The 17521-nt window shown below is 52.9% G+C and overlaps 1 protein-coding gene across 4 annotated transcripts in view; it reads right to left on the bottom strand.

The window, feature by feature from the left end:
• TMEM132C (transmembrane protein 132C) overlaps positions 1 to 17521 on the bottom strand; it is a 308550-nt gene that overhangs the window by 98956 nt on the left and 192073 nt on the right. For 3 of the 4 annotated variants that reach the window (XM_032396388.1, XM_032396387.1, XM_032396389.1), the window contains one exon: positions 13056 to 13202. In XM_032396388.1, the coding sequence (XP_032252279.1) occupies positions 13056 to 13202 (147 nt within the window). Of the gene's footprint in view, positions 1 to 13055; positions 13203 to 14960; positions 15038 to 17521 lie in introns of those variants that run through there. The other variant, XM_032396390.1, reaches the window with a different exon arrangement.

Below are 17521 nucleotides of genomic sequence, written 5' to 3'. Positions count from 1 at the left end.
CCCAAGACGCCATCCTTCTAGCATACGCAAACTCCCTGAACATATGCCTTCATCTGCACAATCTAACTCCACACAGCATAACAAGCATTGTTCATTTACCCAGTCGTTCAGCAAATAACCTTCACATTCTTAACACAGAGCTCGGTGATCCTGGCTCCTCGTCTAAACCAGAGACAAGAAAACCCAAGTCAACATATCACTGCAAAGGCCATTCATGTGTTCGTTCACTCAGTGAGTATTCTGTCTCTTCTCTGTGCCAGGAACTGATCTAGATAAGAATACAGAGGTGAAAACTATGGGCAGGCCCCTCATGGAGTCTACATTCTTGTGGGGAGGGACAGATGGTAAATGAACAAGGTCATTTCACATTGGTGAGTTCCAGAAAGAAAGTCAATCAGGTGATCGGTGTGCATGGTCACAGACTGCCTCTCTGAGAATATGACATCTCAGCTAAGACCTAAAGATTAGAATGATCAACTCATACAAAGAGTCCGGTCAGAAGAAATGGCAGGTGCAAAGGCCCTGTGGCAGGAACAAGTTAGACTCATAAAGGACAGGCTTCCCAGAGGCCAGGGTAAAGGAAGATGGGTGATTGATGAAAGAAGCATAGGGGTCAGATCAGGGGGGTGGGCAGGGCCAGATCACCAAGGGCCTTGGAGGTCATGGTCAAGGGCTGGGGTTTTATTCTGGGTGTGGTGGGAAGCCCTGAAAGTTCAGACCAATAGGGCGTTTCGTGATCTGATTATACTTTAAAGAGAATATAGTACTTGGGCTGTTTTGAGAAAAACAAGTTCAGCTTAGGTGAGCTCAGCTTAGGTGAGAATTTACAAGGGACCTAACTAGAGTCTGTGCACAACACGTGTTTACAAACAGCCACCGTTCACATGGCAGAGGAACTACACACCCAAGGGAGACAGTCCAGAAACATGGCAGGTCCTGGGGCCACAAATGCCACTCCAGAGCTTCCCAGGAGGGACTGGGGTGGACTGGGACCAACACCCTAGAGGTCCACACCATGATTCCCACGTTAAGGGTTGCTCTCAGGCAACTCACTAGCCAGGTCACCCACGAGGAAACAAAATAGGAGCATCGAGAGGCCCAAGGGCTTGTTAGCAACGTGCGGGCGAGGGTGATGGTGGCGTGACTCGTCAGGCCAACACGTCAGTGTCCTCATTCACCTATGCCCACACCACTCTGCTCGGCACATTTCCAGAATTTATCCCATAGATAGGAGTCACAAAAGTGCAAGATGGTGTTTGGACAAGGTTGATCAAAGTAGGATCTCCAGGCAGAGGACAGAATCACCTAAAGGCCAGTTAGTAGGGGTTGGTTTAGATAAGCGATGCTGTATGCCATAATAAGCCAATGCTTTTAAAAGGATAGTAAAGAACTTCATGGGCTGATAGGGAAAAATTACAAGATATGTGAGTGGGTGGAAAAAAGAAGCAACCTTGTTTAAAGTTGAAGTAGGGGAGGACATATGTATGAGTGTATGTGCATGTATGTGCACATGTGAATGAGTGTGCACATGCATGCATGACTGTGTGCATGTGTATGTGCACGTGTGAATAGTGTGTGCGTGTGAATGAGTGTGTGTGTGCATGTATGAGTGTGTGCGTGCTTTCACATGCAGACAGTGTCTTTGGAAAGGTAGATGATAAAGTGCCGATGTTGGTGGCCCCCGGGAAGGGAGCTGGGTAAGTGGAGGGCAGCAGTAGATTTCTGCCCGTGGGCTTGTCTACATTTTGAATTTGGAACTGTGTGACTACATCACCTTTCTTTTCCCACTTCTCCAAAAAAAAAAATTATAATAAATTAAGAGCAAAAAATAATAAAAGCAGAAGCAGGAAATGTGCCTTAGTGAAATGACAAATTACAACAAGCCTTCGACCTTTGGGTTGGCTTATAAATAGTCAAAGCCAGGCACATTGGCCCCACGGTGCCCAGAGGCTACCTCTGCCTCTCTGGCATCTGTCTCTGCCGTCCCTTACGCCCTCGGGCGGCCCTGAGGGTGGGAGCAATGCCCAGAGCCAGCCAGCTGCTGAGACTCCAGGTAGAGTGTGAGCCAAGAGGAAGAGCAGGGGGACGAGGAGGATGGTGAGCAGGATTGAGCTCCGGTGGAATGCTGGGGACGAAGTCCAGGCCAGGGGGAAAGTGCAGCTCCGTGACTGGCATGTGCCTCCATGGGAAGGAGTGCCGTGTCTTGTCACAGTTACAATGCCAGGAAGTCGGAGCCACCGTGTGAAAATGTCAGGAAGAACTTCAGGAAGCTTCACCCCGTGGAGAATACAAGAGCCAAGGGCCTCTGTGGGCACTGATTGTAGACCGACATCATTAATACCCACGAGCTCCCCACGACAAAGGTACTACTGTTATTTATCATCCCATTTTCAGATAAGACCCAAAGACACTGAGTCGTTTGCACAAAACCACACAGGTCCCAAGGAGAAGAGCTGAGCCTAGGGTCCACACTGCCTGGCGGGCTCCAGAGGCCATGCTATTATTTACGGCACCATTTTGCTTCCTGGGATGCTTGGGGATGAGGCGCTGCATGAGCAAAGCTTTTCCCATTCAGGCAGAAAAGAGCATTAAAGTTTTAAAAAAGGGAAATACGATTGATCTTGAGCCAATGAGAGGGCTAGGGGCGCTGACCCCCGTGAGATCCAAATCCACATATAACTTTTGACTCCCCCAGATTTAACTACTAAGAGCCCGCTGTGGGCTGGAAGGCTTGCTGATGATGTAAACAGTTGATGAACACTGTAATCTACACCGTGTGCTCACAACAGTGGAAGCCAGAGAAAAGATGTTACACAGAAAATCATAAGGAGAGAACCCGTGTACAACCCCGTGCTGTATTTATGAAATTCTCTGCAAGTACGTGGACCCATGCACTTCAAGCCGGCATTGTTCAAGGGTCAGCTGTGCTTCACTCCCCCCGCCCTTTGCCATTGTCTCGCAAAGACCCGTCAGGTATGAGAAGGGCCCTCAATCTAAACAAAAGTCCCTGAATTTATTTATTTTTATTTTTTTAAGGATTTTATTTATTTATTTGTCAGAGAAAGTGAGAGAGAGAGCAGAAGCAGGGGGGAGGGGCAGGGGCAGAGGGAGAAGCAGGCTTCCCGCTGAGCAGGGAGCCCGACACGGGACTCGATCCCAGGACCCTGAGATCATGACCTGAGCCGAAGGCAGACGCTTCACCGACTGAGCCACCAGGGGCCCCTAAAATTCCCTGAATTTGAAGGGGCTCCGGTGGATGGAGCCAGCATCTTGCGGCAGCTCAGCGGGGCCCGGAGGACTCTGAGCACCTCGGGCGTTGCACACAGGGGGGCACCGCAGGGTTGCCGGGCTGCTCTCTGAGGACCAGCAATGGGATGGCTGCATCGGGGACACTGCGCAGGGTGTCTCCATGGCGAGATCATGGGTCTGAGAGCCACCTGCTCAGGTCTGGGGCCCAGCGCGGGCACCTCAGCCTCCCCCTACGGTCAATGACTGGTCTGGCGAGAGCTCGAGACACCTTAACCTGCCCCAGTAAGTCATCCCAGGACAGATGCTGAGATAGATCTACTTTATACATGTTCCCTTTGGACTGGGGACCACATGTCAACCTGTGGCAGAAGGAAGAAGAGAGAAACCCTCCCTTCCGGCCAGAAAAAGCCTTCACTGAGGCTCAGGTGTAGAGAGCCGAGAAGTCAGCCTCTGGAGGTGATGAGGGGCTGGGCTCCGGGCGGGGCCCTTTGGGGTACGAGGACAAGCCCGGCCATGCGTCTGCACTCGGGCAGCTTTCCGTGGTGCTGGGAGACGCAGGATCAGACAGAGTGGGGTTCAAACGCAGGCCTGGCCCCGAGGAGCCGGGGGACGGGGGAGCAGTTCAACCCTCTGGGCACCCGGGGTTGGGGTTGTATGTCGCTGTGTCATAAACTGCCCTCCAAACTTAGCGGCACGAAATGATCATTTTACTGTCTCTGTGATTCGAGAATTCTGGAAGGGCTGGGCGGGGTGGCCGGCCGGACACCACTGTCTCCCAAGCAGGGTTCTCCCCCGGGTCTCTGCACGCGGGCTAACTGCCGGGTCCCCCAGCCACACAGCATCCTTGTGCTCACACGAAGCCAGTCACAAAAGCCTCCCCATTTTCAAGGGGCAGGACAAAGGCTCCACCTTGTAAGGGGTGAGTAGTGACATTCGGAAGACGGTGCAGGTGGGGACGTTGCGAATGTGTCCGCTGCCTACATTTTTGGAAAACACAGCCTCTCATACACGGGGTCATCATTTGAGAACTGAGTGGACCGCCATTCACCATGTGGGGTCTGGGGAAGCAGAGGGTGACATGCACAAAATGTCCAACGTTGCGAAGCCTCTTCCAGGTGCCATGGTTTTAACTCCCAGTGTCTTGTCTTTCTCTATAGAAGCTGATTTCCTTTGGGGAGGCTGGCTCCCTCCACTGTAGGCAGGCTTGGTGGGATGAAAACCCACGGATGCTGGACGCCACAGCTTTTCTCCATGGGATGGAGGAACCCAACGGCCACTGCAGACGTCAGATCAACATCTGAGGCCAGAGCCAGCCCTTTGGTCTCCAGGAACATCTCCTCTTCTACTGAGCTTCTCAAAGCTTCTTCTCTACCTGTTCTCCCACTCCCAGGAGCTTCCAGCACATTCTCGGGAGAGTTTAGTTACTATAAATGCCAGAACACGCCAATAACCTCAACCATGTTGGGCTTTAGCCTTCGGCGCAGGCTGAGCGTGGGAGAGAAGGGAATATTTTACCGAGAACACACACAATGTGCACATCAAGAAATTCTCCTGGGGGCGCCTGGGTGGCTCAGTCGTTAAGCGTCTGCCTTCGGCTCAGGTCATGATCCCAGGGTCCTGGGATCGAGCCCCGCATCGGGCTTCCTGCTCGGCGGGAGGCCTGCCTCTCCCTCTCCCACTCCCCCTGCTTGTGTTCCCTCTCTCGCTGTGTCTCTCTCTGTCAAATAAATAAATAAAATCTTTAAAAAAAAAGAAAAAAAAAAAGAAATTCTCCTGCCACGGGGGCTGATGTCAGCCTGCTGAGGATGTAGAGTGGGCTGTGGGGGGACACTTCTGATTTCTTCCTCTGGGGACCTGGAGTGCACACCCATGCCACCGACTGGGAGATTTTCATTTGCGGAAATTTGCCTGGTGCACTTTCTGTGGTATCTTCAAATCTTTCTTCAGGGGAAGACTGGGTCTGGGCAGTTTCCTTCGGGGAAAAGCAGATTATCTTGGTGTACCATTCCCCTAAGCTCTGCTGATTCTGTTTACACGAAGCAGCTATGAGAACATTCATATTCCAGAATCCTCCAAAAACAAACAGCCGAGCACAGTTACAAATATAAGATCTGCAATTGAGACTGTGTAAATGAATACTAATGGGCATTTTAGTCACCGTTCTCTGGGATTTTTGCTTTTTTAAAAGCTTCCGCCCTTTTATTACCTGCCTGATTGACTTGTCTCCCCTGCAGCCGAGCTGAAGCCTGATGGGCTTGGGGGAGGGGAGGGGGGGGGCGTCAGCTGGTGGTCCAGGGAAATGCACGGACCCGGAATGTCTCCAGTGTAGACCAGCTGGAGAACGCCGGCTGACCTGCTGCCCCGCCAAACAGAAGGTGGGCGATAAGAAGAGGGATGAGGGACACCAGGCCCCAGGCAGGTGCCCTGGAGGGCTGCCCCTAAAGACAGCCGGGGGCGAACAAGAATAAGGAACCAGAGGACGGATGTGTGTTAACAACGTCTGCTGGAAACACAGGGGAGTCTGTGCACCTTTATCTTCAGGAGGGATCCCGTGCGGAAAATGGGGGAAGTGCAATCTCACAAAGGGCTGGCCTCACTTCAAAGTCCCTCTAAAAGAGGCAGACCGTCTAGGTCGGGACGGCTCTTTTGCTAGACTTTACCCCTTGAGGATACAGACAACCAAGCCCCTAGCGCACGCAGGTGTGATTCCCTCCAAAGCGGAGTGCGTGATGGGCTCGGACGGGCCACTACTGTGCAGGACTCACTCGCCGGTGAGCCACGTTCCTCAACGATACTCCTTTTCTGGGATCTGCACAGTGATTTTCACAAATCTGAGCAAATGTTTACAAACTGGGAGATTTCACACGACAGTCTGGATTTTCAGCTTTTCTAGAGAAGTCTGGAGATTGGGCAACGCGGGGCCTGCATTCCCCCCAGGGAGGCTCCAGAGGGAGGAGGGGGCACTCCTTGTAGGCAGGTGCACTCTGACCTGCTCTCCGTGCACGCAGGGCCCACCCCCTCCCTTCACCTGGCCGGCAGCCCCTGCACACGTCCCTGACGCCACATGGCCAGCCTCTCAGCCTGCAGCTGCTGGGCTGAGCGCCCAAATCTGTGGCCTGAGTTTACAAGTCTCTAGGGGACCCTGCCGTCTCCCAGGAAGTGGGGGGCCCAGGGAGGGGCCATAGAGGTATTGAGATGTGCACTGCCGATTTATTTCTATGAAAAGCTAGCAACCACGATGCCCTGCAGCAGGAAACTTAGTAATTACTTTACTTAGTAACTTGTTAGCCAGCCATGTAAATAACCAAGTTTGGGGCAGGCTTTGGCCATGTCACTTCACAAACGGAGACATGTCACAGTCTGGTCCCAACTGAATAAAAATACTTACATGCACAATAACAGTTACAGCGAACATAAGGTGTGGAATATGGGTTTACAAAATGTGTTTTTGAATATGTTTTTTTGAGGCTAAAAGTGACATATGGGCATGGAAGAAAATAAGGCTAATAAAAAGACAAGGAAGCAACATAAAGTCTCAGTTTGGAGCTAATGCATCTTGAAGGCCTGCAGAACGTTTACTCTCCCTTTCCAGCCCCGGAGCAGGTGCAGGGATGTCGCTGATACGAGCAACAGGGTTCGTATGTTAGAATAGTAGCTGTTCACGATCACCTTTAACTCACGCAGTAGACCTGAGCGTTTTCCACTTATTTATAGACATGAAAGTTATTTTAAAAGAAAACTTCTTTTTCTCATTTGCACAAATATTCAGTGGGATGCTTCCTCCCTCTGCCTTCATTTCTTTTTTTTCCCCTGCCCAGTGGTGTGCTGACTCTGTTCGAGAAACCATGAAAAAGATTTACTGAAATGGTGTATACAAAGCATTCTGTAAAATGCCGGGCACTATGAAGTATACTGAGTATAGTTTTCATACTCTCAAGCATGATGAAGGATAGAGTATTACTGCTATTTACATTTTTATTTTTAAGATACTATGTTTCCCGGAAGAGATTATAACAGCAATATTTTAATAACAAAGCCCAACAGGAAAATTTTTAAATGCCCAAGTGAACCGATTTGAGTGAATGTGTGCAGTAAACACAAGCACGGGGTGTGAGGCTCAGTGGAGAGTCGTTTAGGTGGAACCGGGGGACCCCCCCCGCCCCGGGGAGCCAGCCTCCATCGCGGCCACAGAGCTCCACCGTGGAGCTCCCTGCAGTTCAGACACACGGAATCTCTGGCATCAGCCTGAGCTGCAGAGAGGAAGGCTCGCGGAAAGCGCCAGGTAGAATTGTGTGTCAGATAAAAGTGTGGCGCTGGGGTCGAGGGCAGTCACGGTCAGCCGCACCTCCCTCCAGGTCGGGGTCACCCCCCAGGCTTTATGAGGGTCTTGCTTGGTCGAGCCCCAGCTGCTCACACCAGCCCTGCTACCCAGGTTTGAAGAAAAATTCAGAATGGGGAAGGAGATGAAAGGCCAAGCAGGAGATGCTCCCTCTGGAACATTCACCAAGAGCATGGCAGAGTGCACCCCTGTGTGGCAGCCGGCCGGCCACATCCTTCATCCTCTTCCTGCGGACACAGAGACATTTGCTTCCTGCTCGGTTCACTCAGACTCACGGCCCCGGTGTGGGGGGATCTGGACAGAACGGTAAGTGCTCCGTTGGCCTCACACCCTGTGAGTATGAGCTATGATCTAGGAGGTTGTTAACTGAGTTTGCATGATTGCGGAGATGCTCAGACTGCTAAAATATTAATCTCGGGGCTAGAAACGAAATGCAACACAATTAGGTGTGGGTGTGGACAATTGCCAACTCTCCTCCCAGATCCGAGGGTTTACGGACGGATGGCGGGAGGACCCCGAGCCCAGAGGTTCCGGGCTCTGGGGAGAAAGGGTTCCATTGACAGGAAGGCCTTGGTGGGCAGCCTTCCTAACAAATTCTTCCCCCCAGTTGTACACGTAAGAGGCCATTCCACCAGGGAAAGAAGCAGGGACCCTCATGTTTCTGAGAATCCCACATTGGGTTTTTTGGAAGCAGACCCTGAGACATGGATCCATGTGTAAGTGAGTACTACAGGTAAGGGGTGGGGAAGAGGGAAGCCGTTCATGCAAGGGAAGGTGTGTGGTCAGAAAAAGTGCCAGCCTCCCGCGTCCCTGGGGGGCTCTGCAGCGTCCATCACCACTGGTGGTTGTCTGCGCCCGAGTAGAGGGAGGTGGGTTTTTCTCCTGCACATCCATCCGTCATGTGCAAGGACTGACCGCCGAAGAGGAAAACTCTGGCTTTCCCAACAGTCTCAAGAGTGGGCAAAGTGCCCAGGGGCCCAGGGCGGTGCTCTGAAGGACGCAGGTGCAGGGTGTCAGAGCAAAGCCTGCTGCTGGGGACTGGCTGTGTCCCGCCTCCCCCCCCCCCCCCCCCGCCCCGCTCTGGAATTCATCTCCGGAAGCCCAAACTCCGCAGTGACTGTCCTCGGAGATGGGGCCGTTAGGGAGATAATTAAGGTTAACTGAGGTCAGAAGGGTGGGGTCCGAATCTGATAGGACCGGGGTCCTTATAAGAAGAGACACCAGAGCGCTCTCTCTCTATCTCCCGTTCTCTCTCTCTCTCTCTCCCTCACCCACCACCCCCCAAGGGCACACAGAGGAAAGGCTATGTGTGGACACAGCAGGAAAGCCAGAAAGAGAGGTCTCCCCCAAAGCCAGCACTGAAAGCACCTCGATCTGGGATTTCCAGCCCCCAGAACTAGGAGAGAATAAATGTCCGTTCTTTAAGCCCCCATCTGTGGTATTTCGTTAGAGACGCCCCAGCTGACCACCAGCCCATGCAGGTGCGCAGAAGCTGACGGGGCTGGAAGGGGGAACTCGGATGGGCAGCACGCAGCACACCGGCGATTCACTGCCTGTATTCCCATTATGACAGGAATATGCACCAATTATGCCCCTATTCTATTCACAAGGATTATCATTTAAAATAAATCTTAGTTTTATACTTATTGTAATGCACGTTAGGAACCAGCAGAAGTACCTTAACCGTAGACTTTCAAGGATATTCTCACTAAAAATAAAGATGAATTTAAAAAACCCAGAGCAATTTAAAGTAGAAGGGAGCAGTGGTCTGAACGTCCATGAGGAGGCGTGACTTTGGGCGGGCGCCGGCTGACGCTGAGATTCACGTGGGGTCTTCCATTTTCCAAGCTGATTCCGCAGCATCCCCCACAACATCCCTTGGATAAACGGCTCTTCTGACCGAATGAGCCAGGATCATCACTTTTTAGTGCAGCTAACTAGTCGCGCTAATCTGGGCAGGAACCTAAACTTCCCTCTGAATCAACTGGCTTGAGTTAAATGAAGAAGGCAAGTCGGTCTGAAGAGGAGGATGGGTGATACACAGCTAAGGAAGGGCCGGCTTAAGCCACTGGCCTGGGATCTACGTCCCTCCGTTTCGGGGCCCGGCTGCGTTCCAGGCAGAATCTCTGCAAGTCCTTTCTATGTCGCCTGCAGCCGGGCCACACCTGCCACTCTTCTCTCCGGGAGGTCTCCTGATTCCAGAGAGTGCGGGGCCTCTGTCCGTGCCTGCAAGCCTGTCATTCTCTGTTCCTGCAGATTCTACTGCAGAAAGCCCTCCATGGCCCAGAAGAGCTGTCAGCCTGACACTCCCGGGGAGCCCCACCTCCTGGCACCCACCCCTCTGTGTACTCCCCTCCCCTGAGGACGGCCCAGACTTGCTGCTAATGAACAGAATACAGGAAGAGTGTGCGGACGCCACTTGCGAGATTAGGTTATAAAATACTCCGACTCCCATTTGCTGGCATTCCCTTTCTCCCAGGACCTTCTCACAGGCTGGACCCGATGGAGGACGACCCCCAGCAAGGAACCAGAAACCAAGGCCCCTGGTCCTACAGCCCTCGAGGACCCGAATCCTTCCCACGACCACGTGAGCCTGGGAGTGGATCGGCTCTGCTGAGCCTTCAGGTGAGACCACAGTTCCTGGTGGAGGAGACGCCGACTGCCCCTTAGCGACAGACCCTGGGGAGGGGGCCCCAGTTAGGATGTACCCGAACCCCTGACCCATGGAAACCATGAGATAATGAACGTGTGGTGTTCTGAACTTGTAAGCTTGAGGGTAATTTGTCACAGGGCAGTAGATAACAAGTGCGCTTGGCCTTCGCTTTATGGGCAGAGGGAAGGAAGCCCTCCTCCCCTCCCATGGGACTTGCACCTTCCATGTCAACGAGCACCCTTTTGGAGTTGGGGTCCTTCTGGTCCCAGGTCTCCACAGCTTTTAGGTTCCTTGACGGGGGGTGGTCTGGATCTGACTCTGTTGGGTGGACATCCGTGCACAGCACCACCCACAGGGGAACCAACCAAGGCTTCCCACGGAGCGCAGTGAGGAAGGCAGTAAGCATGGGACCCCCATCAGTGCTGTGCTGGTAAACAGACTTCCCAATAAAAAAAACAGAAGCTCACCCTCTCAGCAAACACACCTTGGCCCACAGCAGACTTCCCAGAGACTCAGCGCAAACAGGGTCGCCTCTGGGACTCTTGAGAATGTGCTCCCGCAGGGCTCCCCTCCCTCACATCGAGATTGCTCCCAACTGGGTCATGAAGAATGACTTACATGTGTAACTTCACTTAATGAACACCTTTGCTTTTATTTGCCTAATCAACACCAATCTTATGGGTTAGTTAGACATTATGTGTATTTGATTCAAGAGATTTAATTTTGCCTCTGATTTCCTGCTAATACAAGGGGACCCTGGCATGCGTTTTTTTCTAGTCCCTTTTTCACAAATCGAAACATCTGGACACACAACCCTCACCCCATGTGATATACTAACAGTCCTTCTTGGGGTTGATCTGGGGAAAGGCTGGTGTTTGAACCAGGAAGCTGCTCGGGACACCAGATGTTTTCGCTGGCTACCCATTAAAGGAAGCACGGCGGAGAGAGGGTTTACGATCAAAGAACCGGGTGTTTCTAAACAAAGTGGAGAATTTGCAGAAATTTTTCTTGGCAGCCTTGCAGTATTCACTTAAGAAAATGTGTCCGATGATGGGATACGTTTTCCTTTAGTGTTACTCCCTTCAAGAAAATACACAAAACAGAATGTATCAAGAGACCTAAAAATGATCAAATTTTTTGATTCTAAAGAAACCACCTTAAGCGAAAAGAGAAGTGGATAAAGCTTTACATGAAAGGTGGTTTACTGCTGCAACGTTTATAGTAATAAAAGTTAAGAACAACTGCAACGTCCGAGGACATGGGTAGGGTTATTTACGCAGCGTTAAATCTATATGATGGAATACCATGAAACCATTAAACTGTTTCTGAGGACAAGTTAATGTCAGGAGAAAATGTGTTCAATAGAAGTGAAAGCATCTTAAAATCTGTGTATAGATTACGATACCAGGTTTGTAACATAAATACACCGACTACACATTTACTGTGTGTATAAAACACTGGAAGGGAATGAACCAACATGTTAACAGTGGGTTATCCTTGGCTGGCAGAATATTGATGCATTATTTGACATTTTTCCCCTAGTATAACTGTGCTTTACAAATACTCTAAAGTAAGTATGTGTTGTTTTAATACGCAGAAAACAATTATTTTAAATAATAACCCAGGTGTCTGTATAGAATCTCACATAGCATGTCCTTACATACTATTTCCACTGATGGTCACCCCTCCTCACTCAAGTTTAAATCCCTCCTCACTCAAGTTGGGGTCTAATCCTTCACGTTTGGACACCAACTCCGACGTGTGCATTTTCCCCGCACCACCAAGCAGCGCTCCCACACCAGCCGGTGTCGTCCAGTTCAACGCGATCCTGACCCCATCCACCCAGAGATGGCATTGGATCCCCCAGGTGAGGGGCTCAGTCCCACAGGACTGCCCATCCCCCCGCAGGTATCAGGCAGGCTGTCACCTGGGCTTCTGACCCACCAGCTATAAACCCGAGGTTCCAAAGCCCCCCTTCCTTGGGTTTGATTAATCTGTGAGAGCAGCTCGCAGGACTCTGAGAAAGCTTCACTTACTAGGTTAAAGGATGTAACTCAAGAGCATCCAGATGGAGGAGACGCACAGGGCGGGGTGTGGGGAAGGGCGTGGGGCTTCATGTCCTCTCTGGGCGCCGCTCACCCCAAATCTCCACGGGCTCACCCACCTGCAAGCTCTCAGAGACCCAATCTTTGAGGTTTTCCTGGAGGTCTCATGACAGAGTTAAGACTGATTACATCCTTGGCCAATGGTAACTGAAGTCAACCTCCAGCCCCTCTGCCCTCCAGGGAGATGCTGGGGGTGGGGTTCGGGTGACCCAGGTGCTTCCCAAAAGTCACCTCATTAATATAAGAAAAGTCACCTTTGTTGCTCTCTTCACTTAGGAAATTCTCAGGGTTTCAGGAGCTCTGTGCCAGGATCAGGGATGAAGCCCAAATACATATTTCTTATCATAAAGCACAACATCACACCCTTTGTGCGAAGAATGAGCACTTGGAAGAGAGCAGCTTCCGATAATCCAGGGAGGGCAAGGGGAGGTGACCAGGGACCTGAGCCCTGGCGGAGAGCATGCCCGAGGCCCAGAGGCACAGCCGACCATGCTAACCAGGCTCGGCTTCAAAGCCCCAAAACAGACTCAGAACCAGGGCCACACCTGCCCCGCCTGGAGCTGCCAGAGGGTCCTGCCCGTGATGAAAGTGCCTCCAGATCCCCAGGCTGAGGGGTTAACCGCTCTGCTAAGCAGCGGTTAAATGCGAGCGGAAGGCGAGCCTTCCGGGCGGTGAGCCGGCCCCCGGAGCCCGCGCCGCTGGGGCTTACCTGTTGCGCGCGCCGGACCCCAGGCGCTGACAGAGCACGGTGGCGCTGGCGTGCTTGCCGCCGTTTCCCATCTCCTGCTTCACGTCCCACTGCCGGGGCTCGCGGGTCTGGGCGCCCAGGATGTTCACCCCCTTCTTCACCTTGGCTCTGCGGGCATGAAGACAGGCGAGAGAGAGCCACAGGATTAAAGACCTGGCCTTTGCAGAGGCCCACGCTCCACCACGCCGCAGCCCGCCACTCCTTGTGCAATTGTCCACGTTTTCGTGGCCCGTGCAGAGATGGGTGAAGGGCACCGGAGGGGAAAGGTCCCTGGACACCCCGAAACTGAGAAGCAGCCCCGCGAAGCGTTCAGGGGGAGCATCAGCCTGCCTCGGCCAGTCGTTCCCATTCGGGGGGGGGGCGTAGTGTCCACACGTCTGGTTGTCACAACCGGGTGGGGGAGTGCTGTCTGGTGGGCAGGAGCCAAGGATGCAGCTACACATCCTGCCGTGCCCAGCACGGCCCCCGCAACACAGACTCGCCAGTCGGGGGGTCGATAGCGCCCGGGGGGGGAGCCCCCGCCCAGGCTTACACTCTGGTTTTGGCGCTTTGTCGCTGTGTGGCTTCAGGCCCCAAGTCCCCCTCTGTAATGGATCTGCTCATAAAATTTCATTTCTGAAATAGATCGTTTGAGATTAAGAGGAATTTGCAAAGCCAACCCACCCACCGCAGAGTTCTCGTGAGCTCAGCTCCCCCAGCTCCCCCAGGGATCACGTCCGACTGAACTCAGGCACAGACCTTACTGAGATCTCACCCAGGGTCCCAGGCACCTGCCTTTTGTGGTGTGTAGTTCTAGAAGTGCTATCTCCCATGTCGATCTGAGTAGCTACCATCACGCCCCGGCACCCCGTCTTGTCCCGTGTTTGCCAACAAACTCTGCGGAGCTATTTGGTTATATGCAGAGCTATAGCTTAGAAAATGACATGGACACACGGGCACACACACCGCTGCCCCGCTCACCTCCCGGAGCGGAGGACATAAATCCTCGTGAATGGCTGGAAAGCTAGAAGAACACAGCCCCGCCAGCCTGCCCGCCATCGGTCACTGCGAGGGAATGCGAGGAGGCAAGGGTCGACAAGCCACACCCGCACTTTCAACGTCAGGGCATCCCAGTCCGCGTCAACCCCCCAGAGCTGCAAGAGCACATCAACAGCAACAGGCACCTCTCCTTTAGAACCTTCTCCCAAGTCTTGCATTCAAATGACGTGCGGAACTCACTTGTCACCTTGGCTGCAAGGAGACCAGGGCACGCCTGAGGGACAGACATCATGGACGCATTAGCGCGCCCAGCCCCCACTTGTCCTGAGAGCGGGAAATCGTCGCCCCTTTGGTCGCTTACTGGGGACACCGGCTACCGTTACGGCCCGTAAGAAATGCCTCATGAAATGTGACTTTGCTTGAAACCCCGTTTTGCTGCATTTGGATTTTGCTCAAGACTCCAGGTTTCGCCAAAGCTACAAATTGTTCTTTCCAATTAACAGTTTGCACAAATCGGAGGATTTTTTTTTCTTTTTTTTTTTATTGTTATGTTAATCCCCATACATTACATCATTAGTTTTAGATGTAGTGTTCCATGATTCATTGTTTGTGCATAACACCCAGTGCTCCATGCAGAACGTGCCCTCCTCAATACCCATCACCAGGCTAACCCATCCTCCCACCCCCCTCCCCTCTAGAACCCTCAGTTTGTTTTTCAGAGTCCATCGTCTCTCCTGGTTCTTCTCCCCCTCCGATTTCCCCCCCTTCATTCTTCCCCTCCTGCTACATTCTTCTTCTTCTTTTTTTCTTTCTTAACATATATTGCATTATTTGTTTCAGAGGTACAGATCTGAGATTCAACAGTCTTGCACAATTCACAGCGCTTACCAGAGCACATACCCTCCCCAGAAATCGGAGGATTTTTGCTGACCGGCGCGGCTGCTGGCTTCATCGGCGTGAGCCCGAGATGGGAGGAAGACACAGGGTCTAGAAGGCTGATTTTGGTAATGAGGCGTCTTCTGCATGAGTCCTTCAAGGAAGTGGCCGGTGCAGGAATTTGGGTCCCCGGAGTTGCAGTGTTGCTACGAGAGCCCGTGGGGAAAGGTGGTGGGATGAGGGATGCTCCGTGAGGATGCGTGGCTTCCCGGGAAGGAGCTGGGCACCCGCTGGAGTGGGAGAGGCCACCTCTGCTCAGCATCCCAGGGGCGAGGGGAAGGCAGGGGGGTGGGTGCAGGAAAGCCAGCTTCGGGTCCAGCTCTGCTGGTGACGAGCTCTGTGACCTTGCGGAGTCACTCCCGGACCTCTGCTTTTTTTCATCCTCCGTCTAGGGGATGGTTTAGTTCAGTGCTCCCCAACTTGTGGGTCCACTGTTGCTGGGGTCGGGAGGTGACTTTGGATGCTCAGAGACAGCACCGCATCACCAGGCTAGTGCTGGTACCAGCGCCCCCGGCAGGAACGGTGCAGGGTGCTGAGCGGTGTCGGCGCGGGACTCGGGCGTGGGCCTGTCCCGGGGGTGCTCCCCGTGCTGTCCCCGAGCCACCTTTACACTTGATGATCCTGTGCAGCTTCTCAGTGTTCAAACCCAAATGTGCCCCTCCCTCTTTTCAAAAGATGCCTGACTCGGGTGTAATACAGGGATGATGAAGGGTCCCTTAAAGAAAACCAATGTTGAGTACAAACTCGGAACACAGAAAGCCCAATTTCTGTCCCCCGATGCCACTTTCTCAGGGTGGGCTAGAGTCTCCATGTAAAATGCTCTCTCTAGAGGCTCCTCACGGCCACTGAGCTTCTAGAATCCACTGGTATGGCTGCTGCAGGAATGAGCATCTGTGCGGCTTGAGGAGGGGGCTTGGGGGGTGGGGGGGGGGCTGGGTACCACCTGGTCTCTGGCCCTGTAAGGCTGAGTCGGCTGAATCTGATCCGCAGAGTATGTAATAAAGGAAAACGTATAATTAGTTGCTATTACGGGCTGGACGTGTACTTCCGTCCAAATCCATATGCTGAACCCCCACCCCCAGGACTTCAGAATGTGACCTCACATGCACACAGACGCAGTCCAGCTCACGGGCGGCTACGGGGTGGCCCTAGGCAAGGACTGGTGCCCTCACGTGCCCCGAGAAGGGGTGGTTTGTAGACAGATTCCATACAGGGAGAACACCATGGAAGGATGAAGCCAGCCGTCCGCACACCCTGGAGAGAGGTCCAGGCCAGGCTCTCCCTCAGAGCCCTCAGACAGGACCTTGATTCTGGATTTCTGACCTCAAAAACCGTGAGAGGACCCACCTGTCCTTTAAGCCACCACCTGGTACTTGGTTATGGAAGCCCTAGCAAACGGATACAGTTGACAACATGAAAATAAAATCCAAGGAGGGGCACCTGGCTGGCTCGGTCGATAGAACAGGTGACTCTCGATCTCGGGGTTGTAGGTTCGAGCCCCATGTTGGGTGTAGAGATGACTTAGAAATAAAATGAATTTAAAAGCTCCCATATAAAATTCTGGATTTCTGCTTTTTACACCACTGTAATGTTGAGTCACTTAGCAAACACTTAGTGAGTGTGGCACATGGTCCCACATGCCCAAGGCTGGGTTCAGAAGATGCCACCCACAATCCCCATCCCTGATCCCACGAAAACGAAGCCAGGGACTGCTCCCAGAGCCTCGCGGAGGGGAATTAAAGACCCAGATCAGCTGGCCTCACGCTAGGGAGCATGCGGGTGGGCCTGACCTCCTCGCTGCAGCCCCGTGTCAGCGGACTGTTCTCTGGCTGGTGGTGCGAGGGGCTACTGGACGGTCCGCGTGTGACAAGGGGTCGCCTGCTGTCGTTGTCTTTGAGAATGGAGTGGCCATGAACCCGGAAATGAGGGGCGGCCATTAGGACCTGAACGTGAGCCCCCCGACAATCAGCGGGGACACAGGGGTCCCCCCCAAGTCCTGCCACCACCGGAAGTGAATTCAGCCAACAGCCTAAGGGATCTTGGAGGAAGAGTCACCCCCAGAGCCTCCAGACAAGAACCCAGCCCTGCTGACACCTGATTTCAGCCTTGGGAGACCCCAGCCCAGAATCCGGTTCATAGAGAATCTTGACCCACAGCACCTTGAGCTAATAAATGGTGGCTCTTTTAAGTTGCCAGATTTGTAGTGATCCGCTGCACATCCTGGAAAACAGCCCAGTGTTGCAGGAACAACGATGAACCCAGGAAGGCTGGGGCAGAAAACATGAGAACAGAAACCAGGGGGTAGGAGGCGGGGCAGCGTCCCCCGTGGAAACAGGAAGTGCGGGTGAGCGTGACCGCTCCGTGTAGATTCAGCATGCTCGCCATGCTGTTCATTAGCGTGTCCTCCTGGTTTCCTTTACTCGCTGACATCAGGGTTTCTCGACTCAGGCTCTACTGATATCTGGGGACAGACACTGCTTGGCTGCAGGGGAGCTGTGCTGTGCATTGTGGGA

This window comes from Phoca vitulina, unplaced genomic scaffold (genome assembly GCF_004348235.1).
Source record: "Phoca vitulina isolate PV1807 unplaced genomic scaffold, GSC_HSeal_1.0 scaffold91, whole genome shotgun sequence".
Taxonomy (NCBI): domain Eukaryota; kingdom Metazoa; phylum Chordata; class Mammalia; order Carnivora; family Phocidae; genus Phoca; species Phoca vitulina.
Note: the sequence above shows the minus strand (reverse complement) of the source record. Positions and strands in the feature narration are given on the sequence as shown.